Consider the following 17,639-nt stretch of genomic DNA (forward strand, 5'->3'; position numbering starts at 1 on the left):
AGTTTCACAGTGTGTGCAGTACATTAATTTCAAGGGTAACGCGTCTTGTGCATTTTTATCGGTTCTAATTAGGGCTCTACCTCGGGGCTTAATTTTTTACCGAATGTTTTTTTCGGGTTGCCGGTAGACTGCGGTAGGTAGCACGTGATTGGGAGTTGACACAGCCGTTGTGAGAGGCACTTATGTAAGCACTTTGAACTTCCTTCGCATCTCATCGTAGCCAAATGCACTAATCGCAGGTGCGGGGGAAGGACGGCAAACTAAACACACAAAAAGCAGCTCGAACGAAACGAGTTTTCTCTCTAGGTGATTTAAAAGTGCATCGCCCCAGTGACTTCCTAATATCAGAAAGAAGAGCCGTTCCAATATACTGGATGTGGTGTTGTGCCGGGCGCAGAAATACGTTCTGGGTCACAGAGCCCGGCTGCATTTAACGCCCGTCCGTAACTCGCAAACATGACGCACGGTACCTGCAGCCACCACGCACGTCCACCACCGCTGTGTGGGTGCCGTGGCTGCCCCAGCATCGATGTGCCGGTCACAGCCACCCGCTCATCGCGACGCTCGCACCCAACCCGTCCTCGGCGTCGTCATTGTGTGTGTGTGGGGGGAGGAGGAGGGTATTTTAAGTGCAACGCAAATCGCCCGGCTGGGAGTGATTTATCGGCTGTTTTCGATTGATCTTCCTGGATGGCCGGACGCCGTTTCGCCAGGTCGGCGTGGGTCGCCCCATGTCTTTGAGTCCACGGGATGCTCCTCCCGTCGCAACACAACCCGGGCGGGACAACTGCGGCGCTGCGGAATTTGTTTTTACTCTAGGTAGACACGTGCGAATAATGTGACAACCTCGTTGTTTTTTGTTCGTTTGTAAATGAGCAGCCTGTCACAGCTCGTAACATTATTTGGGCCGTGGCACCGCGAAAGCTTTAGCCCGGCCCGAGATGGCACCCGAGACTCCGTGGGTTAGCCCGTGGCGCCGCGCGTCAGCTCCTCACGGGCCTGAGCTCACACCCGGGGAAGCGCCCACCGCCGGCTCGCTGTGGGCCCCGCACGGTGGCTTCGCTGTCGAGTTGCGTGCAGGCGACGCGACTCCACCGGTGCACTCGGGGAGACGTAGGGGGCCCCCGGATGCCACGCCATGAAGAGATGGTGGTGGGAGGATGGGGGAGTTGGACAGAGGGAAGGCGGGGTGGGGTGGGGGGTGTTTCACTCCTTTCACTCGGGACAAATTTCGATTGCTCGATGGAGACACGATCCCTGGTGCTGCTCGCGCTGAGAGTAAACAAAACTAAACTATGCTTTTTTATTTTACCGGGTAATGCCCAGTAGAGCTATTTAGCTCTTTTTTGCAGAAGCGACCTGGTCACAAAGTCACAAATGATAGCTCAACGGAGTTGCTTATCGCGTGGAATGTCTTTCACCGCAGCCAAATACTGTGAACGCGTGTCGTTTCTAAATGTGAAGGGGAAAAACAGGAGGACTCGGAGAAAAAATTGGTGACCACGGAGGGCAAACGCAAACTCCAAATATACAGGCGTCAGGGTCGGGGTCGAACCCACGCGTCCCTCACACGCCAGGCGGCGATGTACGCCACATCTCGCCACCGTGGCGTGGTGACGTTCCAAAACCCTCTCGCCGAGCGAAGCCACCGGAGCCGCCGCCGCCGTCGATGCCCCGTTCATCTCGGCGCCTGTCTCCCCCAGGCGTGATCGTGTTCGCCCGCTCGGCGTCGCGCAGCCCGGGCTGGCCGAGCGGAGCGCGGCCTCGCTCACCCTCTCCGGCCCGGCGCTGCCCGAGCGCGGACTCGCTGCCGCTGCCCGCCCTGGGAGCCGCCGCCGCCGCCACTGCCGCCGCTCTCTTCCCCGGCCACGGCGCCGGCCTCTCCCAGCTGCCGCCCCCCCGGTGCCACCCACGGAAGGAAGGCCCCACCCGACATCCATCCTCGCCCAGCCGGCCCAACCACGACAGCAAGAATACGCCCAGTACGCAGCAGCAGCAGCGTAACGACAAAAGGGGCATCTTTAATGTTCCACATCACTTAGAGATGGGTGGCTCAGGTGCCAGAGCACTCAACTGGGCGAATGATGGCTCTCCCGAATATTTGTTCCACCAGGGAAGTGAAATATTTGTATCGAAATCAGCGAACATTTGTTCCACCCCTCCTTAGCTGTACCCTGGGTTAGGGTTCAGATGCTGTGCTACGTTAGTTAAGACAAAGTCGTGACCGCACAGATGAGATTTTAAAAAAAAAGTCAAAATATGCTCATAGCAAAATGAGCAACCAGTTTCACAAATAGGTTTGGAAAGCGGTCTTAAAATTAAGGTTTGAGTTGAAAACCTCATCGATGTAGACTTTGTGTTCCTGGGAGAACATATTCTGACACCAGCACCGCTGAGACCTGGATTTAAACGTAGGCATCAGCCACCCGTGCTTGAACTGGGTCCTGGAGTGCAGCGAGCAGCCTCGGCCTGCTCACCCATCGTTATTGTATTTTATAATAAAAAAAAATTCTAATAATGTGGCTGATTCCATCTGCTGAGAAAGGAAACCCAAGTTTTATAGAGATGCGATGATCACTGCTTGCAGCGCATAGAGCGGGCGACAGGTGTGCCCCATGTGCAGAATGAGATCGGCATTACAGGGACATCTGTTATTTACTTACCTGGGGCATTGTCTGACAGAGTGTCGCATTGGCAGCTGCAAGAATACTGAATGGTGCCTACAACACAGTTGGAATCACATAAAGCAAACAAAAATATAACGGACTGAACATTTATGATAGTTGCCATATGAAAATAACGTTCGGATTGTCGTGTGATTGATTTAAATTTGAGTTGGTGTATATGTGTGTAAGTGCGTGTGCATGTGTGCCATTGCACTCAGCCTCAAATGAGTACCTGGTGCGATGTGTAACCATCGACACCGGAGAGACAAAGGCGGCCGGGCGTGGCCAATCCACCAACCCCTTCGTGTGCCGCGCCGGCCTTCGTAGGTGCTGCTCGCGAACAGCACTCGCCCCAACGGTCTGCTGAAGGCTACACGGGTGATGGTTGTCTTTGTCCCCCTTTGTGCACGTGCCAGAGCTCAGCACCATGGTTCTCTACTGCAAAGTGTGCGGCGACATCGCCTCGGGGCTGCACTACGGCGTGCACGCCTGCGAGGGCTGCAAGGTGAGAGTCGGCGGGCCCGCGGCCCGCCCGGGGAATCTCGCATCACCAACCCCTCCTCCTTCGTCTCTCCGCGACCTCGTGCCCAGCCCTCTAACCGCGCTTCGGCGCCCTTTTGTGCCGCCAGGGGTTCTTCCGCCGCAGCATCCAACAGAGCGTGCAGTACAAGCGTTGCCTGCGCAGCGAAAGCTGCCCCATCGCCCGCACGAGCCGCAACCGCTGCCAGTACTGCCGCTTCAAGAAGTGCCTGGAGGTCGGCATGTCCAAGGACGGTACGGCCGTCACATCAGCCGTGGCGCAATTGCGAACCGTCGTCGCGCGTTTCGATGCAACTGAGATTTTATTTTTTTTCTTTCTACAATATGTTCTCAGTTGCTGATAGATTGGCGAAGGCACGTGACTGGTATCTGCAGCGAGAAGTACACTGGATGTGGTGTGTGCCACGTGCAGCAATGCGACCAATACAGACCCTGACTTTAGCCTTTTATGGGTTGACAAACTCTGCTTTGCGAGTTGTGACCAGGCGCGGTTCGTCCACAGGGGGCGTTGGGGCGCCCCAACCCCCCCCCCCCCCCAACCAAGCAGCTGGAGATGAGAGAAAAAAAATATCTTAAAAATACTTTTCTATAAATAGTTTTGCTGTGTTAAAAAAAAAGAAAAATATAATGATTATTTCAACGTGAACTGCCTAATGAAGAGAACATTTTAAGTTATTCGCATTAGAAACCGCTGCAAGCCTGCAAAACACTGACTTGTGCCTCGGTGGGGGGGGGGGGGGTCTCGGGGCGGCTGTGAAGGCGTCCAAGTGAGAGATTTTCCCTTGGTTCATTGCGATTCGCTTCGCATTGTAGCCACGCCGTTTGAGACCCATTCAGGGCGGTTAAAAAGGGCGCCCGTGGCTGTAATGAGACGACGTCACAACGCGAGGTTGCACCGTGCAACTATAGCAGCTCACGGCTGACACGCCCGAGGCCTTTGGCAGTGTCAAAAGGGTTTTTCAGTGTGGACTTGGCGGTCGTGGGGACAGCATTTGTGTGCTTTATTGTTTTCGTTTCGTATTGTTTATGATTGCCTATACCCGTTGGGAGATAAGACGAAAAAACATGACGAAGTTTTTCTCAATTAAAACGCCACATTTTCAGAGGTCGCTCACAACAGCCCCACCAAGTGGAGACGTCACGAGCCGCCACTGGACTTGTAACGTAAAGCGCGATACGTCCACACCCCCCCTCCCCGCCACCACCACCACCACCACCGTATCGCCCTGAGCAGCCGTGCGGTACGGCCGCACGCCCAAGCGGGAGAAGGAGCGGCTCCTCGCCGAGATGCGCAGCCTGGGCCTCGTCTCCGAGGTGCCGCCGGCCGAGCCCGATGTCCCCCCGGGTGGCGGCAGCCGCCCCGCGCCATCGTCGCTCGCCACCGCCGGCCACCCGTTGCCCTCCCGTGGCCCCCCCGGGGGCCCCGCCAGCCCCGACCTGGGACGGCCGCCCGAGGGCCTGCGACCGTTCGCGAGCTTCTGCGAGATGAGCACGGACTGCGAGAGCGACGGCCGCGCCAGCTGCCGCAGCTACGGGGAGTGGTCGGACCCGGGCTCGGGCGACGGTGCCTACGATTCGCCGAGGGGCTGCGGCGGCGGCGGCGGCGGCGGTGGAGCGGCGTCCGCGGGGGACGATGTCGGCGCGCTCTCCGGATTCTGTCCGGTTCCGCACCTTCGGCCAAACGTCCTGGTGAGGCTCGCCGCGGGCACCCCCAGGTTCTGAGGAGCACAATCGCACACGCTGCGTGCGCTTCTGCAGCCGGTCGTCGGGGTGAGACTGCGCGCCGAGCGTTTGTTCTCGAGCGTGGGTGTCCACGGCGTGATCGTGGGCGAGGTGAGCGATGGAACAAATAACCAGGTGAGGCCGACTTGAGCTATATAGCTCTTTTTCAGAAGCGACCTGGCCATAAATGATATCTCAATGAAGTGTTTCATCACGTGGAAATGCAATAGCAGCCAAGGACTGTACACGCGGGTTTCTAATTGTGGAGGCAAAAACCGAGCACGGGGTGAACGTGCAGACTCCAACCCACCACCTCCTGTATGCCGGGCGAGGTCGTTAATATCTCGCCACCGTGGTCTCGGCCGTGTCTGTCCAGGCGTGCCCCCTCAACTCGAACCCGCTGGGGCTGCACGAGGGGGGCCCCCACGCGGCGTGGGAGGCTTTCTCCCACTGCTTCACGCCGGCCGTTCGTGAGGTCATCGAGTTCGCGCGTGGGGTCCCCGGCTTCCAGGGCCTCTCCCGCCACGACCAGGTCGCCCTGCTCAAGTCCGGCACGTTCGAGGTGAGGGAGGGGTGGGGGCGGGTGACTAGCGGGGGTAGTGGGTGACTAGCGGTGGGAGTGGGTGACTAGCGGTGGGGCGGGTGACTACTGGTGGGGGCGGGTGACTGGCGGTGGGGGCGGGTGACTAGCGGGGGTAGTGGGTGACTAGCGGTGGGAGTGGGTGACTAGCGGTGGGAGTGGGTGACTAGCGGTGGGAGTGGGTGACTAGCGGTGGGGGAGGGTGACTACTGGTGGGGGCGGGTGACTAGCGGTGGGAGTGGGTGACTAGTGGTGGGGGAGGGTGACTAGCCGTGGGGGAGGGTGACTACTGGTGGGGGCGGGTGACTAGCGGTGGGAGTGGGTGACTAGCCGTGGGGGCGGGTGACTAGCCGTGGGGGCGGGTGACTAGCGGTGGGGGAGGGTGACTAGCCGTGGGGGCGGGTAACTAGCGGTGGGTGACTAGCAGTGGGTGACTAGCGGTGGGGGCGGGTGACTAGCGGTGGTAGTGGGTGACTAGCGTTGGGGGAGGGTGACTAGCGGTGGGGGAGCAGGTGACTAGCCGTGGGGGAGGGTGACTACTGGTGGGGGCGGGTGACTTGCGGTGGGAGTGGGTGACTAGCGGTGGGAGTGGGTGACTAGCGGTGGGAGTGGGTGACTAGCGGTGGGTGACTAGCAGTGGGTGACTAGCGGTGGGAGTGGGTGACTAGCGGTGGGAGCGGGTGACTAGCGGTGGGAGTGGGTGACTAGCGGTGGGGGAGGGTGACTGGCGGTGGGAGCGGATGACTAGTGGTGGGAGTGGGTGACTAGCGGTGGGAGTGGGTGACTAGCGGTGGGGGAGGGTGACTGGCGGTGGGAGCGGATGACTAGTGGTGGGAGTGGGTGACTAGCGGTGGGAGTGGGTGACTAGCGGTGGGGGAGGGTGACTAGCGGTGGGGGCGGGTGACTAGCGGCGGGGGCGGGTAACTAGCGGTGGGTGGCTAGCGGTGGGGGCGGGTGACTAGCGGTGGGTGACTAGCGGTGGGGGCGGGTGACTAGCGGTGGGAGCAGGTGACTAGCGGTGGGGGAGGGTGACTGGCGGTGGGTGGCTAGCGGTGGGGGCGGGTGACTGGCGGTGGGTGACTAGCGGTGGGGGCGGGTGACTAGCGGTGAGAGCGGGTGACTAGCGGTGGGGGAGGGTGACTGGCGGTGGGTGACTAGCGGTGGGGGCGGGTGACTAGCGGTGGGGGAGTGTGACTAGCGGTGGGGGAGGGTGACTGGCGGTGGGGGCGGGTGACTAGCATCGCTCGCTGCATTTCTTAGCACTCACCCAGCCACTCACCCAGACACTCACCCAGCCACTCACCCAGCCACTCACCCAGCCACTCACCCAGCCACTCACAAAGGGCTGTAGCTAAGAGTGAGACACTTGTGAGGCTAGCCTTGAACACGGCCACTCGTGGATAACGTGCATTGCTTCAGATAAACGATTTACCGCGAGGACTTGTGATCGCCACAGTCGATCTTGTACTGCAGGGCATGCTAGAAGTGTTGATAGTTCGGCGGAGGCTTAAAATGTGCGTCGCGACAAGTACAGATCGCTGCAGGAGTGTTTCGCCATACAGTATTGCAATAGCATCTTCCTTTGATGCTATCGCAACATAACATAGGTCCGGACCATAACACACAATAGAGGCTACCGATTTCAAAAATTACCAACGGGAACCAATTTATTTTTGCCGCATACATCCAAAATAATTCGTCGAATGCACATGAACCAATTTGTTTATTTTCTTTTTTTACCCCTCGGGGATTGAGGCGCCGTGTATTTAACGCAGACCGCCGATTCGTTCCGAGCATAGCCGCTCCAGTTGTCGCTCGACCGTTGCTGCGCCGATTAACGACGGCAACGATCGATGACAGTCGTCGCCCGACCGTTTGTCGACCGACGATCGCGCCACGAGATCCGTCGCTAGCCGTTTCCCCCGCGGGGGATCCTCCTCCGGCTGTGCAAGCGTGTCGTGCGTGGGCGGGCGGGCGTGACGGGCGGCAGGTGCTGATGGTGCGCTTCGCGTGGCTCTTCGACTCTCGCGAGCGCTGCCTCACCTTCCTGGGGGGCCGGCGGTTCGGCGAGGACGAGCTGAGCGCCATGGGCATGGGGGAGCTGCTGGTGGCGATGTTCGACTTCGGCGAGAAGCTCGAGTCGCTGCGCCTCTCCCCCGAGGAGCTGGGGTTCCTCATGGCCGTCACGCTCGTCTCCGCAGGTGACGCCCCCCGCGCCACGGTCGACAGCGAAAGCGCACGCGGCTCAGAATTTGCCGATACCGCGATGCGACAGCACAAAAAAAAATCACAACCATGCGCTGCATGTGTGTGTTGAACTTCTTTCGCGACCTACGTAGCCAGCCGTGCTGATCGGAGGTGCGAGGGAAGGGCAACAGACTGGACACAAACAGCAGTTCTAAAGGAATTCGTTCTCAATCTAGAATTAAAAGCTCATAGCTCCACCGGCTACTTAATATTGGAAGGAAGAGCATTCCAGACGGCCACGGGAGCCCATCTGGAAGTGCGCGATCTGGTGACCATCTTTATTCGATGGTTAGCCAAAAGCCACTGCGAGGATGACCGTGATGATTTATGCCCCTTGACGAGATCAGAAAGGCATCGTGGTCCATTTGTGGCAAGCACTTTGAGTGTATAATAATGTATAATGTATTCGTTCAGCAACCGGAAGCCTAAAGAAACCCGCGAGCCACTCACCACTACAGCCCCAAACTACACTCCAAGCACAACCGACCACAACTCGAGGAATCGGTTTGTTGACCCGTACGCGAAGCAGCCGAGTTCACAAATCACTGCATCATTGGGCCCGTGGTCGGTCAAGCAGAGCTCGGCATTCAGAGCTGTAGCTAAGAGTTGGGACATGACAGCGCTATGCCTCATCCCACACAAATCCAAACACACTTTAATGGCATTGGCCAACATCCAACTTTAGGACAGCACTCAAAAAGTCTGGAGACTCCCAGTGAGGCTCTCCTCTGTAACAAAATAAATGCCGCTTCTTGTAGATTATTACCTCGCATTCCCTATCCCGCATCGCCGGTGGGCACGTCCACACGAGTGCGCGTCGCGGCGCTGCGCCACGGTTGACTCGCGCGGCGCCGAACTCGCCTGTGCGCTCACCGGGGGCGGCCTCGCCGTGCCTCCTTCCTCTCTCCGCGCGATCAGATCGGGCGGGCGTGGAGGACACCCGTGCCGTGAGGCGGCTCCACGAGGCGCTGACGCGGGGGCTGGGCGCCCTGCTGACGCGCAACCACGGCAACGACCCGACGCTGCTGTCCCGCACGCTGCTTCGCCTGTCGGACCTGCGCGCCCTCAACGGCATGCACTCGCGCAAGCTGCTCAGCTTTCGCGTCGACCTGTAGGCGCCCTCGTGCCCCTGCCACCACCACCGCCGCCGCAACCGCCCGCACGCTCCGAGAGGGGCGCCACCGTTGGTTCTCGGTCCCGACTGCACGGCTGCCCGGGCGTTCTCCCGCGGGGCCTGTGAACCTGAGCTTTCAACAGAAGGGCACGCGACTCCGATGGCCATCCCTTGCGCATCCGGAGGCGGTCCCAACGCAGGAAATGCGAACAGTCAGCGATGGGTCGAGACCTTCGGTGAACACCACGGGCTCGGTGGCGCGTGTGCGTTGCGCGCGCGCGAGCCACTTGGCCGAGAGGATGCCGCCAGGGAGGCCGCTCTCCATTCAGCACCCGCCCCGGAGACACTTGGGGAGGACGTCATCGCTGCAAGTGCTATTTTGTGGATGCTTTTCTGCACATAGTCGTTCATCTGTGGCGCTCGGGTGGCGGGTGGAGGGGGGGGGGGGGTCGGGTTTGTGCAACCGACTCGCCGCTCGCAGGTTCTGGGGTCGCAGCCGGGCCGGGTGGCACAGTCTCTGGTTCCACCGCTGTGCGTGCACAAAGCCACCCCCGTTGAAGGTTCATTCAGAATGGCACAGCGAAGCCTCAGACTCATCACTTCTGGGCTTGCCGAGTGGCCCTGTGGTGTTTTTTTTTTTACCGAAACAAATAAAAAAATATATATCTACAGGAGCAGCTGCACGCAGGCAAGAGCGAGAGCATCGTCTCGTCATGTTTCCCAGTGACCCCCTGATGCTGCTCGTCGTCGTTATGCTTTACAGGAGGAGATTGTTTTCTCCGCATCATTATGGAACAAGTAGTTTGCCATCACAGGACGCTCGTGGTGAACCACGCATCGAGGAAAGTGACGCCTCAACGGAGATTTGTACAACAAACAATATTTCTCAGCCTGGCGTTTATTGGCGAGCAGATGTTGCGAGTGGGATGCCTGTTCCGACAGGAATAGACGGAGCGCAACACGGTGATGATGCTCGGCGGTGACAGCATCATCTTTCTGAAAAATGGAAATGGCGCGGCACAACGGACCGTAAAATTACAACTCGGCACTCCGCTCGTCACTGCGCTCGGCAATCCGCTCGTCACACTCTTCCCTCTTTGCTTAGATTATTCTTGAAGTGCAACAAAACAGCCTCCGGCGTTGGGGATTAAGAGAGGAGGAATTGATCATTTTAAAAATCCGCTCCTAAAATGATTGAACGAATACATTCAATATCGCGCAGTTATTGAGCGTGGACAGCAAAGCACTTTGGAAGTGACCTTGGCTCGCATGCCCTGAGCACTGGGAATTCCCACGATGAACTTGCAGTCAATGTGGATAGACGTTCATTCGTGGGTTGTGCTCTGTCCTGAGGTGTGGAAGGGGCACTCTTGCCGTTTTGAGCATGCACTGGAGTCCCATAATGCACCGGGACTGCATCGTGTTTGACGTTGCATTTATTTATCATCTCGTGTGCCACCTCTCATAATGAAGCCCAGGCAACCCTTTTTTTATCATCATTCCTGGCAAGATGTTCTTTCCCCAAAAGAGAAGACAGATTCTGTGGAATGCAGAGCTGTTATGCGGATCTTGGAGAGAGCGCTGTGTTTTTCGCACCTGTTAAATGCATTATGAATAGTAATTAGCACGGTTGGCTATGTACACTGCGAAATACGTTCAACATGGTACATTATTTGACAGGACATCACTACGCTAGAAAATTGGGCTAACAAATAAGGTTGCTGTTATTGGAATTGTATCTCGGCAATGCTGAGTGATCCCGTAGGATTGATATTCAGCTTTCGCTCCCCCATGTCCCTTCAGCTTCAATGCCTTCAATGCATTGCGAGGCGGCGGTGGCGCACGCCTGCAATCCAACACCGTCGAGGTGAGGGTCGGTGCACCGCACAAAACGTTGCGAAGCCTCTTTCAGGTTGGGCATCGAGGTACCATACTGTGGCTTGCCAGGAGAAGGCAGCACAACAAATGTGGACCTCACCTGATGCGTCCATATTGTTGACCCACAGCACGAGCGGGGGTACTTCGGGTGCCCCCGATTTCCTCCCACATATATACTCTCATGAATTGGCTGATAACACCTTAATATTTCGAGGACCGCAGAGATTGGGCAATTGGTGGCGCCCACTTGTCTGTAGTTCGTCGCGTCTCTCCGAGAGTGGGCGGATACTGTGGGTGTTAGAAGTCGAAAGAAGGGGGTTATATCATCGTCCTTGTGAATAGGATGTTGTTACAAAGTGAAATGCAGTATCGTACAAACAATCCTCAACGAACCCACTCTTGTAAAGTAATGTTATATTTATACCCTGTCGACGTTGACCGAGAGGATGCCGCCAGGCAGAGGAGCGACTGAAGGAAAGTTGCTTCATGTTCATCGACGAGGCTGATTGGTGCTTGTTCCGGGTTGCAAATGTTGGACCAATAGGAGACTTTTGGCCCTTTTCCACGGGCACATCCAAACCACGCCAGCGCAAGCGCCCCCTTGCGGAATGCAAGCTTTCCCACTGGTTATTTGCGCGAGCAGAGTCGGAACCAACCCGTGAAACTCTTGGTCTCACAAGGCATCTGAATTTGGCTCGGGGGGGGCAAGCGCAGGCCAGGGGCGAGGTTCCACAGTAGAAATACAAACCTGGTGCCTGCCGAACCCGGGCCGGGCCAGCGCGGCTCGCTTGTACAATGGAAAAGAGGTATTTAAGTCCGCCACACGGGTTTGCAGACCTGTGCGTTTTATTACAGTAGTTGAGCGGCGAGTTTGATTTGTTCTATGACCGATTGTGTGCCGCCTCGGCTAAAGCTTTGTGAGTGACAATCTGCCGTTTAAATTAGGGTCCGTGCTGAGGCGCAATGAAATACATTTATTTGCAAGTTGATTTTGGATGTCGGCTTTCTTTAAAAAGGTATCCAACATCCAACCGCTGCTGTCCACCATTGTGCGGATGGTTTGTAGCGAAGCACAGCTTGAGATTCGACATGCACACGTTGTTACCTTTTAAAAGAGTAAAACAATTTTTTTTAGCAGTCATGAAACACAGCCGGGAATGTTTAGTATGGGGTGGCTGGGTGGTAGCATCCACTTAAGGCCCTGCGAGCCCCCTTCGGTAGAGAGCCGGGTCCCGATGGTAAATGTGTTTCACAGTAAGCACACGATTACGGTTCTGTAATGTACAAATCAGCTCAGCTGGAGGATTATATAGCCATTTGCCATGCTTTGTACAAAAACGTTGTTTGACATTTCCGGCGACAAAAGCCTCCTTTGTCATGTTCCACAATGGTGTTCAATTTAATGTACACGTGGAAGATGCAATTGCACTTAAAGAGCAACATTTCAAAGACTCTTGTCTCAAATTACACACGTGAAGCTGCATCCCATTCGCTGCGTCGTCTTAAGGTCACCCTACAATCGGATGATGAGAAAAACTGACGGATAAGAGCTTAACATGGCTTTATTTTTGGAAGTAATAGAGGTGAAATATTAGAATACAACATTCAATGACTAATCTAAAAGAGCCGTACATCCTTTGCAAGGATTATTGACTTGCTGACTTTTATGAATGTTTGAATACTTGGCCCATGTTACACACGGTTTTTATGGGGGGGTTTCTTTTCTGCATCACTATTTATTTGTAAGTTTATATTCACACATCGTGGTTGACATTCGTAGGCAAGACCCATTTGGCCTGGTTGGTGTGTGTGCGAAAGTCCTATTCAGTCGGGAACATGGAAAGTATGCATTTTTTTAATGTACGTATAAGCACCGGGGTTCTACATGATCGTTAACGATGGCAAGATTTACACTAAATGGCTCACCATGATAAAGGTGCGTGTGTGGCAGTGCCACGGGTAGAAATGATATTCACTCGAGTCCGTCTTGACCGTTGATGTTTTCAAGCCTGAAGCCGTAACATATCAGTGGCGTGTGACGTGTGACGAGGCGTGTGTGGACCTGCCATCTGGATGCCCGGAGCTTGGGATTCGTGGGATCCTCGTGGCGAGTGCCCTGAAAGGAACTCCTGCAGAGCCGTTCTTGCCAAACGTTGTGAACGGGCCTCACTGTGAGGATCTCGGGCATTTGGCTGGTGAGCCGCTCCTGAAGTGGCGCTTCCCCCACAAATCGTTTGCCGGTTGATACAGACTATGAACTATTCTACCAGACAAGGCCCACTAAACTATATTGCTCTTTCATCATTAGACCTCCTTTGCCAGTACCAAAATGTAATAATAGGGTTTTTCTCCTTTTTTTCTGGCAACAAAACTGAAACCTTTTTAACGAGGATTCGTGTCTGCATTAACCACAATACCTGCAGTCAAAATGCAAACAAAACATACTATGATAATATATGCATTGTCCTTGAAACTGATTGGTCCACACCAAGGGACGGCTTTCTTTTGAGCCTCGACCCAATTGAGCTGGCGTCAGCTCTTTTTCAGAAACGACCTGGCCACGATTCATAGCTCAACGAAGTGGATTATCGCATGGAAATGTATAACAAGCCAAATACTCTAAACGCGTGCTGTTGACCCGGAGGAAAATCCATGCGACCTCGGGGAGAGAGAAATGCAAATTCCAAATATACAGCAGGAGTGATGGTTGGCACCTCTGATTTGCGAAGATTTTACAAAGAATTAACATGTATGATGGGAATAAAAAATATCTCATAATGCCAGAAAAGAGAAACTGTATGCAAATGCATCGTCCTGGGTGGTGTATTATTACACAACTGATGTAAAACGGTGCTTTTAATGTCCCGGAAGGACTTGCAGATTAACTTGGACAGCGGCGACCTCAAAAAGAGACATCCTGGGGAAACTCCAAGACAGGTGGAACCCCCTGCGGCTTGAACGATGTAGACATTAAAGTTGGGGCCATGTGTGAGAAACGCCCAAAATTCAGGAGCAGCTTATTGGACAAGTTCCTGTCTTAGCAGACGGCCGAGGCAAGCCCTTACTGTCTGAAGTTGAAGTTAATCGCGTGTGCAATGTTTCTGCGTTTCATAACTTTATTGCAACCTTCTGATGTTGAACTGCATCACATGTCAAACGGAGGGACTTTGCTCCTCCTGTTTTAAAGCACTGTTGCATGTGACTGAGCTGTAAAATTCAGCCTATATGTGTGTGTTGTGTGCAACTATGAAAGTTGTCCTCCCGCCGCACCTCCAATTAGCACGGTTGGCTACGTACGGTGCGAAAGAAGTTCAAAATACACAAAGTATATCAAATGAATGAGGTTGAGAGGCCCGATCTCAACCCTACCTTCTTGCCTGGGCAGCCTGGCAAGAGACCCCCGAGAGGCGATCAGGACAAAGGAGAGGCACCTGCATGGCCTGTGACGTAAAGTCAAATAACTCGGCATGCCGTACCAGCAATTGAGGCCCAAAATAGGACAATGTGAGACAAGTAACTAAGATGAACTATTACTTTTATAAACGAATGCATAATTCTTGTTAAAAAGTCTCTGCGCATTGATGCCCATACATAAAAAAGGTCAGCTGTTAAAACTTAAGCATTGCCATGATGACCATGTGATCCCCATCCAGCTAATCGGCGTGCTCGGCGCCCTATGTTGTCAGGGCCTTGTGCAAATTTCAGCCCCGTGTTAAACGGAGCAAAGTCAACGATAACGTTGCGCGAAACAACGTCAATGTTTGACAATTGCACCGTTTAGCTTCATGTATGTGTGTTGAACTTCTTTCGCGAACCACACTCATCAGAGGTGGGGGGTAGGGCAACAAATTAAACACATAATAAGCAGTTCTAAAGAAAGGAGTTGTCAATATGGATGTTTTTAAAGTGCATCGCCCCAGTGGCTTTTTAATGTCAGAAGGAAGAGCATTCCAGACGGCTGCAGAAGCGCAACTTTAGCTGAAGAACTTCTGCAGGTTCCACCGAGGGAAGCCAGACTTTGTTCTTTCTACAGTTAGCAGTCACCTTTACGCAAATTTGCCTAAGTTAGTAATCCTATTAACATGGGATTTATTTTTAAACTTCCTCGGATGATGAATTTGCATCTCTTTTTCAGCATAAAGGCAGAGTGCTAGAAAGTTAAAGCGCCCAGGGATTGGCGAATCTATGCTGAAAAGGTGGAAATGTGGCTTAGTTGGTGGAATGTACTGTTCATAGAGAGTGCCCTTAAGCTAGCCTACAACAGATGCACCTTACTGTTGGTCGGATGAGTAAAATAATCTGACACGAAGGTGAGTGGTTGCCGAATGGGTGAAGCCCCCGATGGTTACGTGTGACTTTGTTGAAGTGCTCCGTTTGAATGTGCCTCCCGAGATGACGAATGTAAGCCGAGGAGCGCGTCCCATAAGCTTGAAGACCATTTGATGCGAGACGCACATCATTTCACTCGCGTGGACAAAAACCCGGTGTGACGCGTGCATTTCTCAGCTTTGGAACAACGCGACCGTGTGCGGGTGTGGAATCTGTTGCACCTTGAGCGTTGTCGACTGCTGGCTATCGGCATCTACACAGGGCCGACTTCATTCCCAGCCTGGCGGACGTCTCTCGATTGGGAAGCAATCGTGCGTTTACGACGACCGTAATAAGTTGTGCGCGATTCATTTCAGCGGGCGTGCATTTGTCTTTTGACTTTGGTCGGTCCGTCGTGCGGGCCCCCGGAAGGATGATGTCACAGTGGAGATGCGGCCATGGCTGGCGCGAGAGCACGCGCATGGATGAACCGCACGCGGTGGAGGGCAGCACGACTCAGGGCATCGCTCCGAGGCGCCGGACTGGTGACCTATGAGCAGCGCCGAAGTTGGATTCACTCAGGATATTAGAACCGCGCTCAAGTGAACGTCGCTGGCCTCGCGCTGCGCCAAAAAAAAAGGTGCTCGCCGCCACCGCAAAGCTTCATGGCATCGTTAACCCGCTGGTGTTGCGTTCATTTTTTGATCCAAGTTTGTGTGCAAACTACGACCCTTACGCAGGGAGAAAACATTTTCAAAAATCCATTCTGATGAGTTCAAATTACCACTGATGTCATATCAGCAGCTCCGTGGTCAGCGTCTCACTGCGGTCACGCGTGCCAGCGTCGCTAGACTAAGCCTCACTTGGGCTACGTCACTTGGTGAGGCTTCGGTGGCCCAATACGTTCCGTTGACGTCGTGCGAAAACGAATCCTGCGTGAACCCCCGCCTTGGCGTCGACACTTTAATCACTTTACTTTTGAGTGTAAGCAAAATGCGCATCGGAAGCACCGCACTTACTGCTGTACCTATGCAAACGTTTGGTGAAGGGAGCGACCGGGGCAGGGCTGCAACGGCTTTGTGGAAATGCGTATGCTGTTAAGAGAAAAAGCTGGGGGTTTGCTTTGGGGGAAAAAAAATATCACTGTAATGAGTGGAACATGAAAGTAAAAGTGTTGCGATCGTACAAGGCGAACAGAGGTGTCTTCTCCTTGGTTATTTCGGTAAAGTCACGTAGAATGGAAATAAAATAATAATAATAACGACGTTTCGGCCACAACACAAGTAGCCTTCTTCAGGTGAAGAAACAGGACTGTCCAGAAGACAGAGCTTGAGTGAAAGGTGTCTTCATCACAGAATGTTGCAGCGAATAGGAGTTGTTCGAATGAGCAATGCCCGTGTTCAAACGATGTTGTAGTCAGAGGCTTCTGTGGACTTTATTTTATAATGAGGAAGCTCTACCAACTTTTTTTTATGCAGCTATTGCAGTTAAAAAAAAAGTCGGAAAATGTAGATTCTCCTGTATTGCAATTATCACCTGTTTGCCAAATATTATTAGTCTTTCTACACCCAGCTGCTGGCTCCGTGTTCAAGTGGGCTCGGCGGTTTATCTTGCCTGTGGCTTGTATGCGTTTGATATAAAAAAACACGAGAGATGTTAGCATCTTTTTTTAAGTGTGGTGAAATGTTCTAAGACGCACACTCAGTCCTCCGGTCTGTCAGAACTAATTAACTGCAAGAACTGTTTGCCTGTAACTACCTTCCCTCTGAGTTTACGTTTTACCGGTGCTGTTGGCGGCTGTGACGCTGGTGATGCGTTAAGTAGTCCGTGTCAGTCAGGAACGCCCGAGTCTGGTTTTGCCAAGTTCCTAAATCACGCACCCATCTACTGGATCATTAAATGACCTGCTGTTTCTTCATGCTGGGTGCACAATATAAGAATAATGATCACTTTGCTGTCATTTAGCCGCATTAACAAAGCAGCATTACTTCGTTTTCAGATTTTAGTTTTGCCAAAAAGTTCGTGTAAACTTCATGAGATGTACATGTTGCCAGTGTGGGTGGGATGGAATGATTTCTACGACAAAAAAAATATTTAATTGTTGGTGCCTCCTGACGTGGCATGACTTGAGTGGTTTCCAATTTCTTCACGTGGCCAATAACAATGAATTATGTGATAAACCATTTGAAAGAAGTAAGTTAACGTATAATTGACTATCATTCGTCATATAAATACATGGACACAACTGTAAAGTTTTGCTGCTTTACGTGATGCCGATTTCTGCTCTGGCCCACGGACTATTTGTGACATTCACTGCACTGCACCTGCCTGTCGAAGAATCCCAAATAAATACTGCAATAGTTCAAACAACATTTGTTTCAGCAATTTCTTCGTGTTAACTTTTTCCACATTCTCAAGTATGTGACCATAGGGGAAGGGGAGGGGGACATTTCCTGCTACATTTACTCTCCACGTCGTCTGGCACTAAGGCCACCGTTGCCAACTTGCGGCGAGCATACTCGCTGAAGCCACTGCACCGTCAACGACGCATCATGGCAGGGCACTACCGAGTCCACGGAGTGTG

The 17,639-nt window shown here is 53.6% G+C and overlaps 1 protein-coding gene across 1 annotated transcript; it reads left to right on the forward strand.

Annotated features, from left to right (window-relative positions):
* Positions 1-1,849: 1,849 nt before the first annotated feature.
* LOC116948581 (nuclear receptor subfamily 1 group D member 1-like) lies at positions 1,850-17,425 on the forward strand. The gene is made up of 7 exons (XM_032965383.2): positions 1,850-1,982; positions 3,083-3,171; positions 3,296-3,440; positions 4,441-4,895; positions 5,305-5,490; positions 7,499-7,709; positions 8,674-17,425. Exons 2-7 carry the CDS (start codon positions 3,094-3,096, stop codon positions 8,868-8,870), a joined length of 1,272 nt encoding a protein of 423 aa, XP_032821274.2. The 5' UTR covers positions 1,850-1,982; positions 3,083-3,093; the 3' UTR covers positions 8,871-17,425.
* Positions 17,426-17,639: the final 214 nt, after the last annotated feature.

Source organism: Petromyzon marinus, chromosome 34 (genome assembly GCF_048934315.1).
Source record: "Petromyzon marinus isolate PM22_M1 ecotype Great Lakes invasive population chromosome 34, UKy_Petmar_22M1.pri1.0, whole genome shotgun sequence".
NCBI lineage: Eukaryota > Metazoa > Chordata > Hyperoartia > Petromyzontiformes > Petromyzontidae > Petromyzon > Petromyzon marinus.